Below are 26,540 nucleotides of genomic sequence, written 5' to 3'. Positions count from 1 at the left end.
TGAGAAGGAATGAGTGGCTCCCCCTTTCCAGCCAGCAGCCCCTCCCCAGGCCACCCCATACCCAGAAGCATCCACCCGCTGCCTTGCTCTCCTCCCTGCCTCATGAGACCCCGCGTTCCTGCTGTATCAGGCACTGCCCGGCAGGAAATGGAGGCTGGGGATCAGACCTCTGATGGGGCCTTCCAGCTCATGCTGTCCCCAGCCGGCGAAGTAAATAGGATAGGACCTCCAGGGCAGTGGGAGGCTGGGCTTGGAGAGGAACTTAGGAGGGCAAGATCGCCTAAACCGGGAGATGCAACTGTGCCCTCAGCATGTGGTCAGCTGGCCTGGGAAGGATGGAGTTATCCCTCATCCTCAGCCAGAGCCAGCTACGTGTCCCCCTCCCTGGGGTGACCATCCTTGCCCGGACACGGAGCCCAGGGCACACGCTCCTCGCTCCAGGGAGGACAACCTGACAGCCGCCCCTGGGGCTGAATCATGTCCCCAGCCTGAGGAGGGTCCCGTAGGGAACGGAAGGGGCAGAACCCCTGGACACCTAAGGCTTAGAAATCAGAAACCTTAGTGCCCAGGACCCAGAGATCCAATCCTCTACAGGCATGTTTGATCCCGTCCTGTAGGCATGTTTAACCCACCTCTCATTCCATACAGAATGACAGCTGGTTGGGAACATTTAAAAATCAGATTTTATGCAGAAGCCCAGATGTCCGGTTTCTCTGGAGAAATCGGAAGATCTCGTGTCACTGGGTCCACCCTCGGCCTCAGTCCTCCACAGTGGACTGGAAGAGAGCCGAGCTGCCCGTCGAGGCGGGCCCTCCGTGTGTGTGCCCCCACAGGTCTTGCCCACCTGGCCCCCTGAGAGCTGTTGGCCTGTGATCCCCACACCTGTGCCTGTCTCCTTGGGCTGCTCTAACAAATTACCATAAACTGGGTAGCTTAGGAGAGTAGAGATCTATTTCCTCAGGGCTCTGGAGGCCAGAAGTTCAAAATCAAGGTTCGGCAGGGCTGCATCCCCCTCTCAAGGCTCTAGGAGGAAACCCTTTCTTGACTCCTTCAGCTTCTGGTGGCTCTAAGTCCTCCTGGGCTTGCAGCTGCAAGAATCCAATCCATGCCTCTGATTTAATGTGACCTTGTCTCCAAATCAAAGCTCCCTCTGCCTTCTTTCCCTTGAGGACCCTTGTCCCTGGGTCTGTGGCCCACCCAGCCAGTCCAGGATATCTCAGCTCCAAATTCTTAACTTCTTGCATCTTCAAAGACAGTTTTTCCTGGTGAGTTTGCACTCACAAGTGATCCGGGACCTGACGTGGGTCTCTTTTCTAGGAGCTGCCATGGAACCCCTTTGTGCCTCAGTTCCCTTCTCTGTAAAATGGGGCTGATGGTAACAGCGTCTACTTCCCACACTTCTTACAAGGGTGGAATGAGCTAGAATAGCACATGGGAGAGGTTAATCATCGTTAGTCTTATCCTCTATTTATTAAAAGGAAAGAGCCACCCCTTACAAAGGCCAGGGCAGGTGGGATGCACGGGACACATGCCCAGGGAGTTTGCCCACCAGGCAGCTGCTAACAACCCATCCACCTTCTACTCCCACAGACAATGGCCCCGTAGGTAAGCGGCGCACGGGGACGGCCACCGTGTTCGTCACCATCCTGGACGTGAATGACAACCGGCCCATCTTTCTACAGAGCAGCTATGAGGCCAGCATCCCAGAGGACATCCCTGAAGGACACAACATCGTGCAGGCAGGTGGCCGTGGCCCCCTGGGGGCAGCTGGTGGGCTGGGGGCACGCAGGGCTGCGCACACGCTCGGTGGCATTGTGGCCCTGCCATGTGAAGGGATGGAAATGGGAGGGTCCAGCGGCTGCCCCGGAAGTAGCCAGGCACCCTCCTCCCTCTCGGGGAGACCAGGCTTTTAGTTTCTGTGGCCTATGACAGTACCCTGGCTCCCCCCAAAACAGAAGGAAGACCTTGCCTCCCGCCTTTCCCCCATACCCCCTCCTCTTCCCCCATGCCACCCAGAGGGCCTTTCAGAAAAGCAAGGGGATGGAGCTGTCAGTCACATTTTCCCAGCAAGGAGGTGAGGGGAAACAGCCAGGGCCCAGCTAGGCCCAGAACAGAGAGGCTTTCATGAGGCCCTTGGCCAAAGCTCCCCTCTGGGGAAGTAAACAAGCACAAGAAGAAAGAGCTCCTTTGCCCAGGGAGCTAGAGTAACAGCTCTGAGGCTCTGAGGGAGAAAGGGGGGGGATCAGAAAGTGGGGCTCGGGTGCCCTCCCCCAGCTTGCCCTGGAGGCCTCCGTTGCTGGGGCCAGGGGGTGGGGGGCAGGCCTGAATCACCCTCTTCACCAGCTGTGGAAGCGGAGGCTGAGCCAAATACAGCAAATCTGGGCCTGTCCGTGGGGGCAAGCTCCCAGCATCGGGAGGGGCTGGAAGTGTGTCCCGCTCGCTACGTCAGGGCCAGGGGCCTGGCAGGAAATGGGCTGGGAGCGGGGTGCCGACTTCCAGAGGCCCAGAGAATCCAGGAAGCTCCAGGGATTTGCCAGAGGCTGAAGGACTGTTCCAGAAGGAGGAGGCGGGAGGTTCTCTTCCTCTGGGGCTCGGCTGCTCCTCTAGCCTCACACCTGCCCCATTCACCAACAGTCTCCCGGGACCAAAGTGGAGACATGCTGGGGTATGTGGCCAGTGCTGTGAGGGCCCCTCTGTCCATCCCCAGCTTTTCAGTTTCCTTCAGGCCCTCCGGGAAGCCTTGCCCCACCCCCCACCCCTCCACCCCACCCCCGGCCTCCAGGAAGAAAGCACCTAGTGTTGGGCCGGTGACTCTAGGCCCAGTTCATCCTGGGGTGTGTCAGGGAGGCTCTGGGAAGGGAACCAGGCTGAGGGTAACAAGCTGAAGGGGAGAGGGTAACGAACGCCCGTGGAAGGAGGCCTGCCCCACTTTCTAACCCTGAAGAATTAGTTTCTATTTACACAACACGACACAGCCTGAAGTCCTAGAGCTCAGGAGTGAGACAGGGCAGCTCCCAGTCTCCCCGTGCCTAAGGGAGAAATCAGGCATTAGTGACTTCTTCAAGGCCCTGGAAGTTTCTGGCAGAGGCGGCCTCACTCTTTGTGAAGGTACAGTGGGCCTCACCAGCATGCTTGGAGACGGAGCTTCTGTTTAGGGGCATGTGAAGGATAAAGATTCCCCCTGCAAGACTCCTTAAGCTTTGAGGGGTGGGGACACACCCAGCTGGCCCACCCTTCACTCAGGAAATAGAGACGTTGTTCGTACTTCTGTGCCTGGAGCTGGTGATGTGAGAGGGTGGAGGGGGTCCCGCTCTCTGCAAACTCCCAGAACCTAGGAAGGAGGAGACATAGACCTGGGTTGCCCACACTGTTGAGTAGAAGCGATCCCTGCTGTCCCTCTGAGAGATGGGAAGGGTTCCAGGCAGGAGGTGGCTTTTGGCTGGAGACCAAAGATGGCCTCACAGAGAGGGTGCCTTGTGCAGCGTAAGCCACAGCCTGGGGAGGGTAGGTTGTTCAGAACTTCTGGAGTCTTGGGTCAAGGTGAGGTTGGAAAGATAGTTCAGAGCCAGCTCCCAGAAGGCACTGAATGTCAGACTAGGGAGCTCTGGCTTTCTCTAGCCAGCAGTTGGAAACCAGGGATGGTTCTGGAGCTGGAACCACTGGGAGCAAGGGGTAAAACTGGAGCTCAGTCTTGGAGAAGACCCAGCTGACTGCACCGTGAGTCGAACAAAGCACGGGGGAGCTGGGGCAGCCCATGGCGGGGCACCAGGTGGCCCTGGCCAGCTGACTCTCTGGAGCAGGAGGTAGGCAGCTCAGAACCCCTCTGTCCATTCTCCAAATCTGGGAGTCAGAGTGTCCAGGCATGGCCCCGTGGGGAGAATTTGAGGTTTTGGAATGCTGAGACATCCACTCCAGAGTGATTTTGCTTTGACAGGTAGCCAGTCAATGACGCAATTGCCAAAAACTCAAAGAGAGCAGACCTAGTGTGCTCCAGACCTGAGGTGCTGTCCTGGAGAGGTCTGGACCCTCCTACCCCAAAGGGAGATGTCTCTGCCCCCGAGTGAGGCAGGAGCACTATGACATGTTCTCAGAGTCCAGCTGGCATCACTTCTAGCTCCTGACATTGCTTCCCACCACTCTGATAGCACAGGTCCTGGCTCTCAAGGAGCTCCTTAACCCATTCTCAGCCCCTTCCTGGTCCATAGTAATGTCAGCACCTGCAAGGTGGGTGGGGCCACCAAGATGGCTGCCAAGATGGTTACCAGCTGGGTATTGTTGAGAGCCTCCTGCTTGCTCTCCTCCCAGTGGGCACTGGGGATCTCACCCACCACAAGGCAGCTGGCAGCTCCCGGGGATGTCAGGTGAATACTGGTAGGGCGCAGGAATTCCAAGGAGAGAAACCCCAGGCTTTCATCTTGCCTAGGGCACTGAGTTGGTACAGAGAGAAAAACGGTACCTTGCCCGCCATGTGGGCTGAGTATTTTGCTTGCCTGGAGGGAACCCTTGGCCATTTAGCAACTCCCACTGGAATCCACACTTGGCTTTGGCACCTGGAGGGTGAGCAGGACTTCTGTCGGTGTCTGGGAGCCAGAGGGGAGGGTACCAGGGGCCGCAGGCTGTACCGTCTGGCCCCCCAGTCAGCCTAGCGGTCTTTTAGCAGGCAGTAGCTGAAGGGTCTGTAGAGAAGCCTGTATTCCTCCTAGGGCAGTCTCTGGGAAAGGCCATGGGCCCAGGGACACAGGGGACCACTGGGGCTGAATGTGTGTCCCACGTCCTCTGCAGCCCCTGATTCCAGGCTCTGTCCAAGACAGGAGGGTCCGAGGGTGGGTCCCGTGTGGGTCCTGGAGGGCAGGGCCACCCTGTCACATTTTGGTGGATTCCGTGCAGTCACAGTCCCGGCTGTCATCACAGCCCGGCAGGGGGCGTCGGGGAGCAGGCCTGCCCCTTCGGAAGCTGTGCAGGGAGCGGCGCAGAGAGCCCAGGCGCTTCCAGAGCCGGAGCTGGGGCTCGCTGGGGCTCCCAGGGTGGTGGGGCATGCACTCCCGAGCCCGGCGCTGCGTTGGGTCCAGCGCTGCCGGTTTGCAGAGGGTCATGAACAGCAAACAGCTGGCCAGCAGGAGGAAGATGCAGGCAAGGGCGATGAGCATGGGGAGGGGGTCTGCTGCCTCTGTGCTGCTGCCGGGAGTGACAGGAGCTGTGAGGAAGGCCAGGGGGCTGGGACCCTGTGTGCTCATGGCTCCTGTAACAGGAAGGGGACAGGAGCTCAGAGGCAAGTCAGCTGAGCCCAGGGGCTGGAAAGGGAAGGGAACATTGATGGGGGCTGGGGGCTGCTAACCTAGCTGCAGATGGCATCGTGGCCATATTACAGGTTAGAACAGGGAGGACCAGAGAGGCTGACAAGTCTCAGGTCACATAGCAGGAAGTGATGAAGCTGGTCCCGAACTCAGGTCCTCTTTCTGCTATATCCCCTGCCCACCTGCCCAGAGGAGACAGAAGGGTACTGCCTCTTGGCATTGCAAAATCAATTCTTGTACCTAAAAACCTGGGGATGTCTGGCCAGCTGCATCAGTAGGTTGCTCCCTGGCCCGGAACGAGTCCTCAGTTATAGGGTGCTGCAGCTGGCAAGGACCCTGACAATCATCTAACACCGGGGCTGCCAACTGGGGGCCCACAGGTATGTTTCATTGGGTCCTTGGGTCTAGTGTTTTTATAAATTTCAATTAATTGTGAATATTTTAGAAGTCACAGACCAAACCCCAAGAGATTTCACATAAGATATCTGGCTTCTCTGGAAATCCCGGAATTTCAACAGTGGCAACACAGGGCCAGTTGGTGCCTGGCACCCAGGAGCAAGGTCGAGTAGCAGTTGTCCCCTTCAGACAGGTGTCTGGCCCCCAGATCACCATACTCCATGGCAGATCCATATTCCATCTGCCCGTTCCCATGGGCATTCCGGTTGGTGCTTCCCAATGCAGCCCAGCCTGCTCCCATGACAAGTAAGGAATCTGAGACCCCAACGAGGGAAGGCCAAGCCCAGACCCACACTGTGAGCCATGGCTGAGCAAAGGCCAGAAGCAGGTTTCCTGACTCCTGGCCCTGTGGCTCCCCAGTCCTCTGGGATCACGAGCCGCTCTTAGAACAGGTGAGAAATAATTGACAGAGAGCCACAGGGTTCACGAGGTGGGGCTCAAAACACACCCCTCCTCACCAGACACCAGTTATCTGCTTTCACTCAGGACCAGCCCACTAGAGGGAGCTCACCAGAGGATCTTTGGAGGTGGAAAATCAGGCTGAGCTTCTGGTTAAATATATCTGGAGTTGCAGATGAAAATACCTAGAGGGCTTGGCCAGTAGGTAACATGTGGCCACAGAGGGCAGGTGGCAGGTCTACGCAGAGAGGGCCCTCAGGGAGGTGGGGGTGCCTCGGCCAGGCTGATGAAACACGGGCTCAGTTTGGTTGGTCAGCCCTTCCTGTTTCCCAAGAGAAGCCAGAAATTGCCAGGATTTTTTCAGGCAGATGTTCCTGACATTTAAATATTGACAACTGTTTCAAATTTGGTTAAAGCCAGAGACTGGTGGGGGAGGGGGGATATGCTACAAAGTAAACAAACTTGAACCCCCCCCACCACCAAAATTTGAAATGAATTTTCAAATATTTGAAACACTAGAACAGGCCACACAAAACACACAGGCTACCTTCAGCACACAGGCCAGCATGGGTGATCTTTGATTTCTACAAACACAAGACAGAAAAGTACCCAAGAGGATCTTAATAAAAAAAGACGAGGGATAGCAAGTTACCCTCCTCCTCCTCCAGCTCACAGCCTAGAATAAACTTACAGTTGAGTTTCTAGCATGGCTCAGCAGAGTCACATCAAGGCTCTGTCGGTGGGCTGAAATATGCTGTGCATGTAGGGAACATAGAGGGGATACCCAGCCCCCACCCTCTGGAGCCCCCATCCCTACCCCAAGCACTCACCAGCAGCGGCAGGACCTCACTCCCAGCTCCCTGCGCTCAGCCTCCTTCCTGCCTAGAGCCTTGCCCTGCGCCCAACCACAGGAGGGCAGTCAGGGCACCCCCACCCCCACCGCCCACCCATTCCCTGCCATCACTCCTTCCAGGCTTTCCAGACAGAACATGACCCCTCCCAACTCCAAGCTGGAAATTTTGATGCCCGTCTAGCTGCCCATGGCCTCTGCCTTTCAGGCATCGGGCCTGGAAAGCACTCTGGCTGGGCAGCTATGTGAGGTTTGGCCCGCCCTTGCCTATGAGCGTGGAGAAGCGATGGGATGTGCCCACACCATCTCCCACAGGGAGAAAACTGTCCCTCTTTCCTGCCGCCCAGAGCAATATTTGGCTAGGAGGGAGAAAAGGGCAATCAGAAGTGGGGGAGGTCTCAATCCCATTAGTCCTGATAGGACTGTAAGGCCCCCACATGGATCGGGAGATCCTGTTGGGCTAGCAAAGCTGGTCCAGACTTCAGTCCCCGCGGAAGCACTTGAACAAAAAAGATAAATGAGGCTGTAATTAACATTTTAGTAGTTTTCTTAGAAGCAAGAGATTCTCAAGTGCTTGAAAATTTCAGGCCACCCTCCTTGGAACCCGTGGCAAAACCAGCTGCCAGCCCCTTTACAGGCCCTCTGATCCAGCAAGGGCCAGCTGCTTGCAGAGAAAAGAGGCCTCTACCAGACCAAGGCTAGGAATAGTCTTGAGGGGCAGTTAAAGCTTAACCTTGCTCACAAGCCAAAGGCACACTGGCAGGCCCTGCTCTGGACATATCACTTGCAAGTTCATTCTAGAACCTTCTTTCTTCCCTCAGAACTCTGTAGAGCAGTGCTGGCTGCAGCACAGGGGCTAACCTCAGAACACATCTTGCTATGTGGCTTTGGGCTAGTCACTATCCTGCCCTGGGCCCTGTTTCCACTTTCTACAAAAGCAGAGGGATTCCCCAGGCCTGAGCGTACCCTCACATCCTCCCTAGAGTACCCCAACAAGCGCCTGGCCCCACTTTCTTCACCAAGCCTTTTCCTGCAGTCCCCGAGCACTGACCTTAGAGCCAGCGCTCAGCAGTCCCGAGCTGGGTCGAAAGGTCGTCTTAACTGTCCACGGGAGGGCCAAGGAGCAGCAGGTGCCAACCGTGACCCCCGCCTGCCCTGGACTCTGTGGTGCCCTGTGCCCCTCAGTCAGCCAGGCTGGGCAGAGTGGGCCGTCTTCACTCTCTCCAGCTAGCCCTGGCTTTGTCTGGAAGAGTTTGGGCCCTGCCTTGGGGGAGGGGACAGCCAAGAGGGTAGGGATGGCAACTGGGCCAGGCAGAGGGAGAGGGGAGCCCTGCAGAGGAGCCCGTCACTCCCAAGCCCTCCCAGGGCCTCACTCCAGCCGGTCTCCTTGGAGCCCTCGCAGGGGCCCGGGGTAGATGCACTGGGGAGCTACGGGGAGGAGCTCACAGCCTCACGGGCCGCTCTCACCTTCCCCCACTGGGTGTCTGAATGGTATGGTCGGCAGCCAGCAGCTTGCTATTCAGTGCCTGCCGGCCTCCAGCCTCTGGGTTACCAGGGAGAGGGGAGAGGGGCTACAGCCCAGCAGCAGAGGGATAGGCCCCGGCTCCCGTGCTCCTCCTCCCCTCCTGGGTCCCTGGGCCCCTCACCGTCCAGGCTTACCCCTCAGCTTCCCAGAAAACTACCTGCCCTTTGAAGGTGTCTGGCTACAGAAGCGAGGGGTCAGAGACATTTTCAAAGGTCCAAGAGCTCTTGGGGCAGAAGGTACAGGATTGAGGGACAGCATGGCTTGCTCCTTATAGTTCTGGTGGGCCCTTGGAGCCCCTCCAGGTGGTGGCTCTCCAGACCTCCCCACAACGTTCACCCCTTCCCCCTGCACCTCCCCACATGCGTCCCCTCCCCCAGCCACCTTTCTTCCCAGAAGCCAGAGCATCCCCTCTGGGGAGGTAACCGTGGACAAGGGCCCCCCTCTCTGGGAATGTAGAAAGTAAGCTTGGATGCGGTAGGTCAGCAGCTGACGGGGGTGGGGACAGCCTCAGTATTGAGTGGGGAATGCAGTTCCACATAACGTTGCTCAGAGAAGGCCGGATGAGGAGATGATACTTGAGCAGAAACCCGGAGAATGTGAGGGAGCGAGCCCACAAGTATCTGGAGGGAGGGCTGGCTGGGGGAGGAAACAGCACACACTTGACATTCAAGATACAAAAGGAGATCAATCGCTGTGGCTTGGGCAGAGCTGGTGAGGAGGGAGTGGTAGAAGGCGAGCTCACGTCCTCTCAGTTCTTACCAGTAGGAAGACGGACTTGCTTTTTTCCTGGGCCCAAGGTCCAAAGTCCCAGCGAAAGATGGATCCACTCTGGATCAGGTTCCTTCTCCCAGACCAGTCACCGCTGGCCATGGTCCATAAGAACATGGCGGCCCCAGTGCGCACCACAGGGTTGCGGGGAGAGATGGAGAGAGGAGGGCAGACCTGGATGAAGGGAGAGATCCAGGGTATCACAAAGTAATTCACCACCAGCCAAGACTACGTCCCGAGGCCCTGGGTCCTCCCAGCCACATGGAGTGAAGCCTCTTCCTGCCTCGCCTTCCAGGGGAGCAATGTCTCTTCTCACTTCAGGGTAGAGTAGGTGTTCAGTTCTTGGTTGGACAGGACTCGCCGCGGGGCCAGCCGTGACTCTGCCCGCTGCCTCGAGGCTGGACTCCGTGTGGAAAAGGATAAACACCACGCAGTATCTCTCAGTGAGAACGGCACGCCCCCGGGTTCCACCAGAGACCACGCAGGAGCCTGAGGCACCGCCAACCGAGGGGAGCGGGGTGGGGTCTGACACTAGACCGGAGCAAATGTGTAGGTGCTTGAGGATGGAGCCACCTGGTAGGAGATGGGATTTTGGGGCTTCTACAGAGTGGCTGTCACAGGACACAGTGCCCAGCTGGGACTCAGTATGGCGGGAGTGGTTTCAGATCTAGAAAGTGTAGGCAAGAAGCAGCCCCTCAATCCAGCCTCCTGCCCCCACCCCCACCCCACTGGGACAAGGCTCCTGGGATCTCAAAAGGCTGAAGGAGGGAAGCAGGTTCCTGTGGGCTGACCCCGTGAAGTCTAGATCTGGAGAGCTACCGTGCCCTCCATTATCTACCTTCTCCCCCCATTCTCCCCAAGACCCTCGTGGAGGATCAAAGAGCAGAGCTGGCAGGTCCCCTGCCATACAAGGCAGCAGAGAGCCGTCAACAGGTGTCTTCATGGGGCAAGGAGGCAGACAGACGTGTCCTTCTCTCTCATAACCCCAGCTTCTGTGGGAAACCACGGGTTGGCCCGGATGGGCTGGGGGTGGTGTGGAGGGCAGGAGAGGGGCTTCATACACGATCTTCTCTTCTTGTGGGGTGGAATTCTAGGAGTGACCACGTGTCTCTTTCTCCCTCAGCTGAAAGCCACAGACGCGGATGAGGGCGAGTTTGGGCGTGTGTGGTACCGTATCCTTCAAGGTGAGTGGGCACCCCTTAGGATGGCAGAGCTTCTCTGGGCTGCCAGGAGTCTGGGAAGCGAAGCCAAGGGATATCACCCTGACTGAGGGGGGCCTTGGGATAGGGCAGCCCCCAGCAGCGAGCCCCCCGGAGATGGTCATTGGCCCAACATATAGCATGGGACCATCCCTGAACTAATTACTATTGGCCAGAGACTAAAATCTGCTGACCTGCCCACTCTGGAAATCAGGGTCAGAGCACCCTCACACAAAGCATCTGGACTGAGAGTAGAGGGGGTGGATCCCTAAAAGAAAATCAGAGTGCCGATACCCCAAGATGACACAGTGGGTATTGGACTAGCCCAAAGATGTACACAAAAGCATCAGTTCAACCACCCAAAGAATTTGGTTTTAGTTCCTCTTTTTGTAGTGCCCCAGATCCTTCTGAAATATTGAATCCACTGACACGTCTGAGTATGGGAGTATCAAGGGACCCCCAGCCTTCCCATAAGGAGGGTACAAGGCAGGCTCTCGCCCTCTCCCTCAAATCCTTCCAGGCCATGGTAGTGTGAGGCAGACGACTTCTTGCCATCGTGGGCCTCAGCCAGGCTCCCAAGACCTCTGGGCAGGATCAGCCTTCTGAGGGTCAGGGTCTCCCACTGCCCCTGTTCCCCCCCCACACACACACACACTATGCCACGAGCATCCCATGTCTTGGAGCCTATGCATCTCCTCTGTCCCTCCACTCAGGTAACCATGGCAACAACTTCCGGATCCACATCAGCAATGGGCTCCTGATGCGAGGGCCCCGGCCCCTGGACCGAGAGCGCAACTCATCCCACGTGCTGATAGTGGAGGCTTACAACCACGACCTGGGCCCCATGCGGAGCTCCGTCAGGGTAAGATGCCGGGGGGGTGGGGGGCGGTGGACCAAGACCACAACCGGCCCAGAGAGGGCCACCAGCCAGGGCCCGGTGAGGGCAGGCCACCATGGATTTAGGTGCTGAATGACCCGAGGCTACAGTTGCGGGAGGGGATGCCGAAGCCTGGCCTGGGATCCCGGAAGTGTCGTTTTGCTCCGAGACTCAGCTTCTCCAGGTGTGGAAGGGGGTCAATGATACTGCTGTCTCTCCTTGGGGACGAAGGAGGTATCCTCACATTACTAACCCCCCTGCCTGCACATCTCAGAAGGAAATCTCGCAAACATGACCTTGAGATTAGAGACATTGCCAACTAGATCTTACACTTGAGGGAGCTGAGGAGCGGAGGGGTCCCGGGTGATAGAACCTGGACTTGAGCCCCGTCCTCCAACTCCAGGTTCAGTGCATTCTCCATTGAAAGTGTCCCCCAAATATTCCAGTTACCACCCCCAGCTGCCCTGTCAAATGTGTCCTTTCCTGCCCACCTCACTCACCGCGAGCCCCTGCCCCGTGTGTCTGAGATCAAATTAAACCCTCGTCTTCCTGAAGGGGCGGAAACAGACACACAGATCTTCCTCCTGGCTGGGCTGGTTGAGGCACTCTTGTGCCCAGTGGCAGAGACATGGCTGAGGGAAATGCGATGACCCCTCAAGGTCACCCCACCCTCCCCCGACTGCACACTCAGCAGCTCCCAGCCCCTGCCCCGGAACCAGGTGGAAAATGAGTCAGAGCCCAGAGGTGAAGAGTAGGAGGAAGATGGGAAAAGCCGGGGTGGGGAGCGAGCAGGGACTTTTCCCCAGGACTGAGTGGAGCACACTGAGCTGCTTATCAGCCCCATCTCCACCACACTCTTTCCCCAGGCTGGAAACAATGAACAGCAGCCCGTGGGGGGTCACCATCATGGGGGGGGGGTGCTAGGGAGTGGGTGACTCAGCCTTGGCCCATCTCCTGCTGGGTTTGCACCCTCAGCTTTGCCCCAGGGGGAGATGGAAAAAGCAGTCTGGGTCCTTACAGCTAGCCCTCCGAGTGAACTCTTCCCTGGGTGGGAATGGCTGAGGGGATCCGTTCCCTGGGGTCAAGTTTCCACCTTGGGGCTGCTCCGGATGATGCCAGGCGCTGGTGAGGGGGTGGTCACACTCAGTTACCTGAAGGTGCACCAGAGCAACCCCACACAGTCCCATTCCCCTGGAGTGCTGTGAATTGCTCACGCACACACACACACACACACACACACACACACACACACACACACGCTGATAAGGGCACCCACATCAGAGGGCGCTCTTTGTGGGGCCCGCTTCAGGCCACAGGGGGAATGACATCACCGTAGCTTGGGTTGGCTACCTGGACTTGAAGCTTCCTAATCACAGCCCTCCCTGTGGCCCCCTGGCTCTACACTCTCTCAGGAGCAGGTGGGTACCTCTCTCCAGAGCTACTCCTGTCAGCCTTGACATTGTGACTGCAAACTTTTTTTTTTTAATATTTTATTTTTAAGGGGCGCCTGGGTGGCTCAGTGGGTTAAAGCCTCTGCCTTCAGCTCAGGTCATGATTCCAGGGTCCTGGGATTGAGCCCTGCATCGGGCTCTCTGATCAACAGGGAGCCTGCTTCCCTTCCTCTCTCTCTGCCTGCTTCTCTGCCGACTTGTAATTTCTGTCTGTCAAATAAATAAAATCTTTAAAAAAATACATTTTATTTTTAAGTAATCTCTCCCTCCATCGTGGGGCTTGAACTCACAACCCCGAGACCAAGAGCCCCATGCTCCACCCACTGAGCCAACCAGGCGCCCCTAACCACAGACCTTTTGAAACAAAATGGTATACAGTGGGCCAGGATATAGCATAAAACAGCTCAAAGCCAGGCTGGACCAGTCAGTGGGGGGATGGGACACCCAGAAGCACACCTGCTTGCCTACCCTCCTTTGTTCCTTTCCCCATGAACCCTGAGGAATAGTAAATCCTCAAGTGGTACCTAACCGTATGCTTTATGCCCTTGAACTCATTTAACCCTCATAACAGCCCCACGAGGTAGGCACTGTTATCATACCCATTGTATAGAGGAGAAGACTGAGGCAGAGAGGGATTGGCCACCGTGTTTAGGATTGCATAGCAGTAAGGGAAGTGGTGGCTTCACACCCCAGCAGTCCACGCGGGGCTGCTCTCTCAGTCCCTACACTCTGTGGCCTCACATACAGGCCCTGCAGGGTCCGGAGTCTGATGCATAACACCCGAATCATTTTAAGGTAGGAATATATGAGCAAGCACCCAGGGCAGAGGTAGGATAGCCTTTGTCGGACAGAGCCCCTGCCCCTCTGAGCCCCCACGAAACCTGGGGACTTCCCTGAAGACAGAATGGGGACTCCAGCTTTGCCCCAGATTCATTTGCCCTGCAGAGATGGCTTCTGGGGACCAACCACAGTCTCCAGTTCCTGCTTTCGAGACCAGGGACAGTGCAGACGAGCACCCAGGAGCAGGGAGTGAAAGGCCCTCCTAGAGACGGGGGCCTCACCTGCACCGTGCAAGCATGCATTTACACGCACTCACATCTCCTGCCCTGACTCTGCCGGAGGGCACAGCACGACACAGACAGTGGGGCTGCTTCTCCAGGGTGGCCCAGGAGCTCAGTAGCTGAGCCCTCCCGCTTTTAAGAACTTGGCAGACCTGTGTTTCCTGTACATCTGTGTGTCTCAGGTTTGCAAACCACACACCATTATGCCTCCTGTCTCTGCTGCTAAAAACAAGGCTGAAACCGACAAGAGGACAGTGGCGTGGAGCCAGCCCTATGGAGCATGGGCCACACCCAGGCTCCGTGCCACACACGCCCCTTATTGTCCTGGCCCATCGGCCCTGCTTGTGCCCCTGCAATCCCTGGAGTAAAGGCCAGTTGGACAAGCAGACTCAGGAAGGGGAAGGCTCAGGGTCTTGAAAGATGGATGGTTAGTTTCTGTTTACAGCAAGTGAGTTCCCGAAATTCATCCATGCAAATTCCCCCCACACCCACCCCACCCAGGATCTTCCCAGCCAAGTTCTTGGTGAAGCCAAACTTAGAAAGTTCCGGCTTATGAACAGCTGTGCTCTGGGGTGGGCACTTTAATTTGCATAGTGGGTTCTAGATGTCTGGACATGAAAATGTGATGATGCAACAGGGCTGCAAGAAACCCCAAGAGCCAGGAAGATAGAGAAAACTTTACTCCTATATGGCTCCCCTCCCCCTAACTCTGTAACACCCCCCACCACCACCACTGCTAATGTTCTCCACTGGCCAGGCCTCCCGTTCCGCTACAGAAGGCCCCTCACTTCTCCAGCAAATTCCCAGCTAAGCCCAGGAGAGGAGCCAGGGCTGATCCCAAAGGTGGTGATTAATCAGAAATCCAATATTCGTGTTGTCGATTGTGCTGCGGCCCCTGCCATGACGCCGGTGAGCTTGTGTGAAATCTGTGTTGCACACTTTTGCCCGTGCTCTATTTGCCGCTTCCACACTGCTGGCAAGCTCCTGCTGACCCTGGTTCTCTCAGGCTGGAAGGAGGTGGTCTCCTGTTTCAAGGCCAGCTCATCTCTAGCATAGCGCCAAGAGGAATAGGGGTTGGTGGACTGAGAACCAGGAGGGCCCCCTTCTCTTGGGGTTGGTGGACTGAGAACCAGGAGGGCCCCCTTCTCTTTCCTGCCCCTTCAGTTACCATGAGGCCTTGGATAAGTCCCTCCCCATCCCTGAGCCTCCATCCCTCAATCTGGGAGAGCCAGGGGCCCTGAGCCTCCTTGTGGCTCCTTAAGCATCAACAATGTACGATACCCTCCCCTCCCCTACCACCCTGGTCTCTGGGCAAGACCCTCCCTGTGCTCCTGAGTGTATGTGAGGGGCAGGGGCAGGCGCTGTAACCAAAAAAAAAAAAAAAAAAATTGCTGTGACCCAGATCTCTCTCCATGACATTTTTCTTCTGTTATGCAAGACCTGTTTTTTAAAGAACAATTAGAAAGCACAAATAAGTGGTGATGGAAATGATGCCTAATCCCACCATTCAGATAGAGCCGCTCTCTTGGCCAGGCTCCTGAAAACAAATCCTGGGACAAGAGTTGATAGGAAGATAATAAGCAGGAAGTGTCCCCAGGAAAAGCTGGAAGGGGTGCAAGACCAGGGAAGGAAAGGCAACCAGGGAACTTTGACTCAGCCCCGTGGGGAGCCCTGGAGAGAATCACTGCCACTAGCCAGTCAGGGCTGAGGAAGCGGAGTATGGAGTCCACACCCATCAGTCTCGGGTAAGGGCTGCCCCAGGGGACATAATTCCCAGGCACTCCCAGCTCTCTGGGTGTGTGTGTTCCAACAGCCTGGGTGGGGTGGGGTGGGGTGAGTGTGTCTCCCTCACCACCCCCCCACTCCCTACCCCTGCCCCCCGCCACCAAGAGCCATGGTGGTCTCTGGCTGCTGGCAGAGAGAAGCCCCAGAGAAAGTGCCCGATAATCTAGAGGGGTCTGAGTACGGACGTTCTCTGCTCCAGTCATAATGAACATTTTTGTGTCTATGTTCCCAGATAGACTTTGATATTCAAATGGGGCCCCTTCAGCCTTTTTAAGCACTTTTGCGAAGACTGGCTCATTTCGTCTTTCTGCCAACCCTGGACGTGGCCCAGAGCATGATTTACAAGGTTGATCTATTACTGTTGCCTAGCTGAGCAACTCAATGGTCCAGAAGAGTCACTAATCAGTCACAGGTTCCCATAGGGTTAGGAGCAATGCCAGGAGGAAGATCAAGTGATGTTTGAGCCCCCGCTCCATGCCTGGTGCTGTGCCAGGTGGGGGTGTTTGGTGGCTGACCATCGGGAGCTCCCCACTGGCCCAGCAGAACAGTGATCACACATGCAGGCCTAGAAGGGCCAGCCCTGGGCTTCTCCAGTCTCCACCCCACCTTGACCTTCCGCCCCTGGTCTGACTCTGACAGGTGATCGTGTATGTGGAGGACGTCAACGATGAGGCCCCCGTGTTCACACAGCAGCAGTATAGCCGCCTGGGGCTTCGAGAGACCGCAGGGGTCGGCACGTCAGTCATCGTCGTCCGAGCCACAGATCGAGACACCGGTGAGTCCGGCTTTCCCCAGAGTCACCCTCTGCAGCTCGTCCCTCCCACTCCTGCAGGGCCTGTCATCCTCAGGGTGCCACAGGCTCCCCCATTCAGCAGGTCCCAAGCTGGGGAGGGGCTCTAGGGACAGTGCTGGGGGCATCTGCCCCAGAAGTCCAGGCCTAGAAGGACTGGAGTCAGGGAGCTATCCCAGTCTCTGGTTGGAGGGAGGGGAGGCCCCGAGATTGAAAAGTCTAAGTTTCTTATTGGAGGAACCGGTAGCTCCTGGCTAGCCTTTGGCTGGAGGCTGGGCAGGGCTGGGGCAGGCAAAGGACTTGTCACACACAGCCTCACCAGCCAGCAGCAGCTCCATGTCCTGTGGGCCTTGCTCAGGGCCTGGCATATGCAGACTTCACCAGGGGCAGTGTTCTGGGGTGCTCTAAGGGCAGCCCAGACCTCACCGAGGACCCCAAGCCTGACAGACAGCCACAGCTGGCAGTGCAAAGCAAAGGAGAATGTGACCAGGTCCCGGCAGCCATCTTCATGGGGCCCGGCTATTTGGGCCTCTGCTCCAGGCCAGAAATGCAGCCGGAGTGGAGCTCTTTCCTGGGGGTCCACTGCCCCCCTGGAGAGGCTCCCCGAGCTGCTCCCTAGGTCCCAGCTCCGGCCCTTCCCTCATGTCTGCCCCTCTGAGTATCCTCAGCCCCGCTGGGGCACAGGATGGGGTGATGTGGGGGGAGTGGTCTGAAAACTCTCAGATCTGCCGTCCCTTATGGATCATATTTATACAATTCGGGCCACATATGTCACTGTTGACCAATGGTTCGTGGCTTTTTCTGGGTCAGGAATCCTTTTGAGAAATTCATGAGAGCTGTGTGTCCATCCCTAGAAGAATGCACATCCATTCTGAGTTCAGCAAATGATTTCAAGGAAGTCTGGGATTTCCTGAGCGGTTTTATGGCCACTCCCCTAGAAGTCTGTGGACCTCAGCTAAAGAATCCCAACTTGAGCTCCTGGTTGGAGAATATACCAAGGCCGAGGGATTTGAGGTGGAGAAGTGGGGAGGACGGGGGAAGGTGTCCCTGGTGCTAGCACCCTTCAGCTGGAGGGACCAAATGGAGTCATGGCCACTTCAGAGGATGCTGCCCTTGTCCAGTACTTTCTAGATGAGAGCTCCCCTTACAAGAGCTCCCTGATTTCCCCACTGCTACTAGTCCAAATACCTAAGGCGGGGGTAGGGGTCGGTACTTGAGCTTGAATTTGAGGCTCCAGAAGCAGAACAGAATCCCTCCAGCACATCTCTCATGCCAAGGCCAAGCCCCAGAGGGGTTGCGTGTGTTAGGCCTTGCTGTCTGCGTGACCCTGGCCCCATCCTCTGTCACTTCTCTCGGGGCAACCCAACCCCCACAAGTGGGGAGACAGTACACACTGGGCAGGCCAGCCAGGGCCACTCACCTGGTCCCCGGGGCCAATAGCAGCTGTGCCGTGAGCAGCCTGGAAAGCTGCACGGCCATCCCACCCCCATCTGGGACTGCACACTCTTGTGTCCTCCTGCAGGGGACGGCGGCCTGGTGAATTACCGCATCCTGTCTGGGGCCGAGGGCAAGTTTGAGATTGATGAGAGCACAGGGCTCATCATCACCGTGGATTACCTGGACTATGAGACCAAAACCAGCTACCTGATGAACGTCTCTGCCACCGACCAGGCCCCGCCCTTCAACCAGGGCTTCTGCAGTGTCTACATCACGCTCCTCAATGAGCTGGACGAGGCTGTGCAGTTCTCCAACGCCTCCTATGAGGCGGCCATCTTGGAGAACCTGGCCCTCGGCACTGAGATCGTGCGGGTCCAGGCCTACTCCATCGACAACCTCAACCAGATCACCTACCGCTTCGACGCCTATACCAGCGCCCAGGCCAAAGCCCTCTTCCAGATAGATGCCATCACGGTGAGGGGGGCTGAGAGCAGGCGCAGCAAGGGCTCTCCCTAGGTCTAGGAAGCCCAGTCCTTTTGAAGCTAACCAACATTTCTTCTTCTTTTTTTTTTTTTTTAAATATTTTATTCATTTATTTGACAGAGAGAGAGAGAGATCACAAGTAGGCAGAGAGGCAGGCGGGAGAGGGGGGGGAAGCAGGCTCCCTGCTGAGCAGAGAGCCCATTGCGGGCCTGGATCCCAGGACCCTGAGATCATGACCTGAGCCGAAGGCAGAGACTTAACCCACTGAGCCACCCAGGCGCCCCCAAACCAACATTTTTCAAGCTCCTTCTGTTTGCACAGCACTGTCCTCTTTGTCAAAGAGTGTCTTTGAGATAAATACCCCTGTGCAGCATCCCTCCCGATACTCAGGGGTAAGACAAGGTTTATACCTAGGCAAACTGGTAACCTTGTTATGAGACAATGAGAGCTGTGCAAGTCATCACATTTCTCTTTTTACCTTGGCTGTTAGGAAGCTCAGATATAACTTGTTTCATCATACTAGTTAGTCTTAGCTAACCAGCAGCTAGGCTCTTATCTGCTATCTGGGTCTTACTCTTCCATCTCTGGTTGGCTGTGTCTTTTATCAGACTCCCTTCTTTGAAAATAGGCAAAGTATGAATCACTGTGGGGTATAGGTCTTATCCCAAGGAATACTGGGATCACAAAGATGAATGAGACCCTTCCCAGCCCTCAAAGAGTTGGTAAACCGGGAGGAGAAGTGGGAATAATCAGGGATGTGCATCCATCTGAGCACCCCAGGGGAGGATGTGAAAAGAGCTACGATACAGGAATGGAGCCCCGAGGCCCAAAGGAGAGAGATCTTACCTGGCTGGGGAAGCAGGCAGCCTACACAGACGAGGTGGCGTCTGAGTGAGATTTGAGAAAGAAGTAGGATTTAAGCCGACAGAGCTCTGGGGAGATGTTCTGCCGGGCAGAGGGAGTGATGTGGAAGGTGGGAAAGTGCGTCGGATGTTGGGGATTCACAAGGGGAGTCTGCTTTGACTGGAGCACGGGACTGCTTGGGGGCAGGGCGGCCTCTGCCCCCAGAGTATAATGATGTCACTCTCCTCTCTGGTCCCCTCCCCGCAGGGTGTGGTCACCGTCAAGGGCCTGGTGGACCGGGAAAAGGGTGACTTCTACACCTTGACGGTGGTGGCAGACGACGGTGGCCCCAAGGTGGACTCCACTGTGGTGAGTGGGACCCCGGGTGAGAGCCCCACAGGTAGAGCCCGTCACCGCCCCAAGGCACCCCAAAACATACATCTTCACAGGCTACCCCATACACGGGGCAGGCTGTGGGTGAAGATTTGGGCCACCCAGGGACAGTGCTATGGCCATAATGCCACACCTTCGTGGGCAGCCCGGGCTAGGGATGAGACTGCAGACTGGTTGGGGGGCAGCACACCCCCGCTGGGAGGTGGCTGGGAGAGCTGCAGACTGCTAACCGTTCCTACCCTTGCCTTTTCTCTCCCTTGGCCTCCTGCCGGCTCTGACTACAGAAGGTGAGTGGCCTGTGGCCTGGGGCTGTCCTGGGCCAGTGCCAGCTCCATCTCTGTATGGCACTGCACCTCCCTGCCTCCCCCGCAGCAGGTTCCTACCCAGACCCTTCACAACCACTTCAGCCCCGGCCCCTCTTGGGCATGTTCCCCAGGTCCAGCTCTGCCTTTCCTGCCAGCCAATGGCATCTGGAGCTGGGGCAGGGGGTGGGCACTAGCAAGGAGCAGGTGGGACACACAGTGAAAGGAACAGAGAGGCTTCATCCCAGCTCTGCTGTGTGACACAAGCAAGTTGCTCAACTTCTCTGTGCTTCTCTTCCCTGGATCTAAAGTGAGGATGATCCCAGCAGCCCTGAAGCTGGCAGGAGGATAAGAAGCCCTTTGTAAACTAGGCCCCAAGGAGCATATGATGGGAGTGGCATCTGCAAAGGGGGACCTCACCCTCTCTTGGGGGTTTGGGGAAAGAACATATTATGGAGCCCGCAGTGCCGGGGCCTGGAGTGTGCTGGGCAAGGGCTGCCACAGGCACAGTGAATCACTGTCCTCAAGGACTCTAGGGCGGGAACACCACGGGCTCGGGACATTTGGAGGAGGATGACCACTGAAGCCAGAGGTGTCAGGCAAAGGTCTTAGGGGGGTGAGAGGTGGGGGAGGCAGGCAGAGGACCTCAGGCTCAGGGTTGAAATGGGGGTGGGCCCGAGAGGGAGGGGTCTACCAGGTGGGCATCCTGTAGCAATATTAACAGGATATTAATAGTACCTTGAGCGTGGGCTGCAGCTGGTCCGGTCTGAGGCCATCTGTGGATCACTTGGGGCGTCCGGCTCACCCACAGCCTTGGTTATAGCTACACTCTCACTCCCAACTGGGTCCCTATCACATTAACCTAGAGGGACAGAAATCAACTGACTGTCCAGGCTAAGAGCCCAAGGCAGCTGCTTGGGGGTCTCTGCACCACTGCTTGCTAGAGGTGCTTAGTTCCAATGGCCCTGGTTGTGACCTAGTTGTATGCCAAAGCCCCCTCCATCCACAGGGCCAGCCTGGGGGGTAGGGAGACCAAGAGTAGCCATGAGCTGCATAGCTCCCCGTGGCCCCCCAGTGCTCCCAGAGGGCAACCGCTGAGCAGAACCCTCAGTGGTGGATACTAGGCGGGCACCGTGTCCCGCACCTCCCAGCTCAGGCTCCTGGCCACCCCAGCTGGAGGAGCTGAGGCTCAGGTTAAATGGGGCCCTCTCATTGGGCCTCGGCAGCCTTATCTGTAAAATGGGCCCAGTTGTAGCTCTCCCCTCATTTTGATGGGGAGTCGGGGAGCTGAGGCCGGGTGGATGCTGATAAGCAGCCAGGATGGCCAGGTTGCTCCCCACCAAGGCTCCTGGAGCCTGTCTGTAGATGAGGCAACCCTCTTCCTCTGCCTAGACCGCTGGGGGCACCCTAAGCACACGCCCTGTATCTCCATAATCGCTAAACCCTCTTCCAGGAAGCAGGACCTATGGGTTTTTGCTTTGCCCTGGCTTCCTCCCAGGCCCCGGGGCCCACTGCCCTAAATACAGCAGCCCTGTTGGCACCAGGCAGTCATTGCTGGAGATGCTAGGGTGAAGCAGCCCGAGGGGCCTTTTAAAGGTAGCACCATTTCCTCTGCAAGGCCGGAACCCCCAAACCACAGCTCACCTACACCTGACTCCTCCCTGACCCCGGCAGCCCCCATGGGCCCTGGGAGGGGTGGGGAGGCAGCAGGAAGGGGCACCCGTGGACAGGCTCTCGAATAATGCCTTCATACCCCTGGGGCCAGGAGAAGATGATCTGGACCATGAGGCCCTGGGTGGGAACACAGACCCAGATCTAATCCTATGGATCTTGGCACCTGCCCTACTGCTGAGGCTGACTCTGCTGCCGGGAGCACCTCACAGACAGCATCACAGTGGTAATCCTAGAGGAAATACCCACTGTGTGCCTGGCTCTGGGCTGGGCTCAGAGCACAACAGGAAACTGTAATTAGACATAGTCCCTGCCTTCACAGACATAAGATACAGTAGGAGAGGGTTGTTGTTTAAGTTATCGCACCAGTCAGTGTATGCTACAGGAGAAAGTCTATAATAAGACGTCTGGGAAATCGAGGAGGGCTTCCCTGAGGAAGTGACTCGGGCTGAGATCTGCAGAAAGCACAGACATTTACCCAACCAAGAAGGAAGCACATAAAGGCAGAGGGAATAGTGTATACAAAAGCTCTGTGGTGGGACAAAGCCCAGGAAGTCTGGACAAGGTCTTGAGCCGAGCGAAAGAGTTTGGAGGAATTAGAGCACAGAGGCCTTGTTTGGTTCTGCCCTAAGAATAGCGTGGTGGGCATTACTGGGCCCATTTCACAGATGAGCAGACTGGGGCTCTGGGACATCACGGAACACCCTGAGCAAAATCATGAGGGATGGGCAAAGCCTTGGAGTATGAGAGCATGCCAATCTCCCAGGCACGAAGCAGGATGGAGACCACCTTTACCACCCCTGACCTTTTCTTTTGCTCATTCATTCCCCAAGGCATCCCAATGCTGTATGTGTTTTTGTCTATACTTTCAGCTAAGGAAGTGGAAAATCAGAGAGGTTGAATTATTTTTTCCCAAGTCGCACAGCTAGTAAATGGGGGAGTTGGTCGTGCTGCCAAGCCTGGGCTGCTTGTCCTGCTTGTCCTATTTTTAGGGAGCTACTGACAGCTCCCTAAAAATATGGAGGCATGGCTAGGATGGAGAAGAAGGAAGACCTGATTGGGGTGCGGGGAGGATGAAAGGGGTCTCCTATGTGGCAGCGATGTTCCCCAGGCTCCCCATGGGGGCCCCTATATGCCGCCTGGGAGCCCTTGTACCCCAGGCTCAGGGAGGGAGAGGATGAGGTTTGGCTTGGGACAGGGCCGTGGGAGCAAGCCCCTCCTGGGATTCCCCAAACCTGAGCCCCTCCCACCCTACCTGAACCTTCCCGTCCATGAGCCTAAGGGGCACTCTTGGCCATCTGTGGGTTGAAAGCTACAGAATACAAAACAATATGCCCTTTGCATGCAATTTGCACATTCTCAGTTTATATCTGATCATGGAAATTCCTCCCCTCTCCCCACTGGGACCACCAGGCTACCTCATGGCCCCCTCTTGTTCCAAAGCCCCAGTTCCGTCCCTGTAATCCAGATGCGCCAGCGAAGAGGCCTTTGGGCAAGATCTGGCTGCCAGATGTGTTTTGACCAGCTGGCACATAAGTTTTTCCTTTAATTTTTATTAATCACCACATAATTCCTCATAAAAATCTGGATTCCGAGTTCCTTTTGAAAAACAGGAAGCTCTATCGATGCCAAGCTGGCATTCCTCAGTGTATTTTTTTTTTTTTTTTTTTTGCTGAGTAGCCTCTGTCCCCTTTAGCCAAGGCCCATGCCTTCCAGTGCTCAGCCCTACCACCACTAAGTCCTCCCTGGACTCTACCCTGCTGTGCTGGCCCCAGCATTTGAGTGGGTGCTGCCCTCCCCCATCCCACGGCTATGGGAAATGTGCTCAACACCTCTGAGTCCTGATCGGCCCAGGCAAGCCCTGAACGCTAGCTGACTTTCTAGAACTCTCAGCTCTGGGCCCCTGTGCACCCACGGTGGGAGCCTGGTATTTGGAGTCAGGAAGCAGAAGGAGGCGGTGGGTCTCTGGCTGCCTTCCCCACCCCCAGGTCTACATCACGGTGCTAGATGAGAACGACAACAGTCCCCGGTTTGACTTCACCTCCGACTCGGCCGTCAGCGTGCCTGAGGACTGCCCCGTGGGCCAGCTTGTGGCCACCGTCAAGGCCCGGGACCCTGACGCCGGCAGCAATGGGCAGGTGCGTGCCAAGTAAAATGCTGGCTCTTCCGTGTCTTAAGGAGGCTCCCGTAGCCTCTCCCACTAGAGGAGGGATGGCCAGGCTCCACCCAACCCCAGGTACACAGCCCTGCCCTCACCCTGCTCCATGGTCAAGGAGAGAAGAGGAGGCAGAGCTGTGCAGGCTGTTGGCCCTGCCTGGGTACGTGAACATGGAGTACGAAGGCTGGCTCCAGCTCAGCCCCTGACAGCAAGCTGAGAGCAGAGGGCGTTCATCCTTCCTGCTGATTCCTTTGTCACCTGATCCACAAACCTCTCAGCATCTCGGCCCTGTGTGCCAGGCCTTCCCACATGGCCCCAGGTCTCAGAGAGGATAGGCTTCTCCTCCTCCCAGCTTTGGGGGACCTGTGCCATGGCAGGAAGTGCTCCCTCCACACACACTCCACGTTTGGAGGCCCAGTGCACAAGGAGGACGGGTGGTAGACTGTATTAGTCTTCCCGCTGCTTTAATCAAGTGACATGTTTGAGGAGGTTCCCACCATTTAAAAATGGCTTGCTTGTTTAGGGTCCCTGTGGGGCTCTGTTGGTTAAGCAGCCTTCTCTTAATTTTGGCTCAGATCATGACCTCAAGATCATGAGATCAAGCCCCTCATTGGGTTCCACACAGACCATGGAGCTTGCTTAAGATTCTCTCTCCTCTCCCTCTGCCCTCCCCACATCCCGCAAAAATGGCTTGTACACCTCTTGGGGAGGCAGTAGCTTTAGGATCAGAAGCACAGGCATTCAAATCTTCATTCTCTTAGTCATTTGCAAGCTGTGTAACCTTGGCCAATTGTTGCCTGTTTCTGAACCTCCTGTCTGCAAACTGGAAAGAGCATCTCCTGACCATTGCTGTGAGGGCCAGATGCAGCCCATGTCCCAGCAGGGCCCCCAGAAGTCTCAGTGCCTCCCCACCTCTGTCCTGGGAAACGTCTGTGCTGCAGGACTCATACCCACTCTTCTGGCCCCTAGGCTGGTAATGCTGACCTCTCTTACCCCAGGAACCTGCCACAGGTCCCATGCTGCCTTGGTGGGCCTACAGCACACATTTTCTACCTCTGCATCAAATGTTCTCTTTTCAAATGCCCTTACCGAGCAGAGGGCCTGGGAGGGCAGGGGAGGGACAATCAGCCTGACCTGTGGCCTGTGCTCCCCCCCCCCCCCCACAGGTGGTCTTCTCCCTGGCCTCTGGCAACGTCGCCGGGGCCTTTGATATCGTCACCACCAATTACTCCATTGGTGAAGTGTTCGTGGCCAGGCCTCTGGACAGAGAAGAACTAGACCACTACATCCTCAAGGTGAGAAACACCCCCTGAGCCGGGGATCTCTGCTGACCTTCCAGGAGAGAGCTTGGCACAGCCTGGCAGTTGGCTTCCCATGTCTCTGGTCCCCAGGGCGGGAAGCAGCAGAGGTGTCTGTCCCTGTTATAGGAGCCAGGAGAGAAGGCCTGGCAGAGCTGATAGAGCCCTGACTCTTCCACAGGCAGTATGACTTTGGGCAAGTTGTTCACTCTCCCTGGGCCTTGGTTTCCCCTCTTGTGCAATGGGTAGAAGAACCCCTCCCTGGCCAGCCTCTGCCTTGGTGAGAAACAAGCACAAGTGTGAGGAGTCCTGGAGGCCACCATTATTGCTGAGCTGCTGTGGCTGGCCTGCTCCCTGTGACTCTGGGGACCCCAGGGCTGCATTCCTGCAGGGCTCTAAGCCTGGAGAGCCCTTTCACTGCTCCTCAGGCATCCAGGAAGCATTTGGGGTCCCAGGGACAGGCCTGGGCTGTGGGGAAAACTCTAGTTCATTGCCGAAAAGGTTAGGGTAGGCTTTCTCTATCTGCCAGGGTTCAGATAGGAGTGCGTGGAACAGAGTTATTTGAAGCTAAAAGCAGGAGCTCGGGGTCTGGTCACAGGCCCAGGTCATGGTCAAGGGCTGGCATAGACCAGAATACAGTCCAGGGTAGGACCAGAAGGTAAAGACTGGACACACCAGAACCAGATTCCGAATGATGGTTCCATGTCAGACAACAATTGGGCAAGGATTGTTTGCAGCATGGGGCGGAAGAAAAAAATTCCAGGGAGAGCCCAGGGCTGGCAGACCACCCACGGGCAGGGATGGACCCAAGCGTCTCTCTGCCCTACTGGTCCTCCGCACTGGACAGACTGCCCTTTCAGACTCCATATTCCAGGTCCTTCCCCTTCCTTTAACCCTGAATCCAGTCTCCTCTCTCCTCTCCCCACTCCAGGTTGTAGCGTCTGACCGTGGTACCCCTCCACGGAAGAAGGACCACATCCTACAGGTGACCATTCTGGATGTCAATGACAACCCTCCAGTGATCGAGAGCCCTTTAGGGTACAATGTCAGTGTGAACGAGGTGAGGGCAGCTCTTATGTCCGGATAGCTGGATGTCCAGGGTGGGCAGTGGGTGTGAGTGACCGTGAAGCACCCGTGTAAGGGTCTGCTTGGACCGCTGGGCTCTCAGACCCCGCAGGTGGGGGCGTGTCCTGGTCATTCACAATTCCAGCCCTAATGCCAGCTCCTGGGATGCAGTCGCTTTTTGCAGGAGGTGTGAAGAGGAGACAGGAGGAGAGAGAAAGCGGGAAATGGGATTAATCCCCTGGAGAGCTGCTTTTAAACAAGACAGTGCATTTACTACTCATTCTTAGGGAAATTTTAGGCACTTAGGGAAATTTTTGCCCCAGCATCGCTGGGTGTCAGGCCAGGTTGGACGTCCAAGAAAGCAGGATAGGAGAGGGGTTTAAAGGCCGGGTCTCAGACCAGCCTTCCAAGAGTCAGACCTGGGCTCTGCCACAG

General features: G+C 56.6%; 3 protein-coding genes across 6 annotated transcripts in view; 2 read left to right on the top strand and 1 right to left on the bottom strand.

Moving 5' to 3' along the window:
• Positions 1–2,775: 2,775 nt before the first annotated feature.
• Positions 2,776–8,306, bottom strand: C4H10orf105 (chromosome 4 C10orf105 homolog). 2 transcript variants are annotated; one of them, XM_059170000.1, is made up of 2 exons: positions 8,051–8,306; positions 2,776–5,239 (listed from the first exon to the last, which is right to left on the bottom strand). In XM_059170000.1, the coding sequence occupies exon 2, from the start codon at positions 5,232–5,234 to the stop codon at positions 4,863–4,865; it is 372 nt and encodes a 123-aa protein (XP_059025983.1). In that variant the 5' UTR covers positions 5,235–5,239; positions 8,051–8,306; the 3' UTR covers positions 2,776–4,862. The 2 variants fall into 2 exon arrangements, with proteins under 2 accessions (XP_059025983.1, XP_059025984.1); XM_059170001.1 differs by lacking the exon at positions 8,051–8,306 and adding an exon at positions 6,980–7,068.
• Positions 8,307–10,388: 2,082 nt separating this feature from the next.
• LOC131830114 (cadherin-23-like) lies at positions 10,389–26,127 on the top strand. The gene is made up of 9 exons (XM_059172500.1): positions 10,389–10,476; positions 11,205–11,353; positions 16,305–16,440; positions 17,978–18,366; positions 19,486–19,623; positions 23,573–23,722; positions 24,712–24,715; positions 24,985–25,037; positions 25,972–26,127. The coding sequence occupies exons 2-9, from the start codon at positions 11,252–11,254 to the stop codon at positions 26,125–26,127; spliced, it is 1,128 nt and encodes a 375-aa protein (XP_059028483.1). The 5' UTR covers positions 10,389–10,476; positions 11,205–11,251.
• The window catches only part of LOC131828856 (cadherin-23), a 75,912-nt gene continuing 72,821 nt past the window's right edge, over positions 23,450–26,540 (top strand). Inside the window, exons 1-3 of one of the 3 annotated variants that reach the window (XM_059169996.1) lie at positions 23,450–23,722; positions 24,909–25,037; positions 25,972–26,100. The gene's annotated coding sequence lies outside the window, so the exon portion shown is untranslated. The remainder of the gene's footprint in view (positions 23,723–24,908; positions 25,038–25,971; positions 26,101–26,540) is intronic. The other 2 variants (XM_059169994.1, XM_059169995.1) reach the window with 2 other exon arrangements.

This window comes from Mustela lutreola, chromosome 4, assembly GCF_030435805.1.
Source record: "Mustela lutreola isolate mMusLut2 chromosome 4, mMusLut2.pri, whole genome shotgun sequence".
Taxonomy (NCBI): domain Eukaryota; kingdom Metazoa; phylum Chordata; class Mammalia; order Carnivora; family Mustelidae; genus Mustela; species Mustela lutreola.
This window is presented reverse-complemented; position numbering and strand designations above follow the sequence as displayed.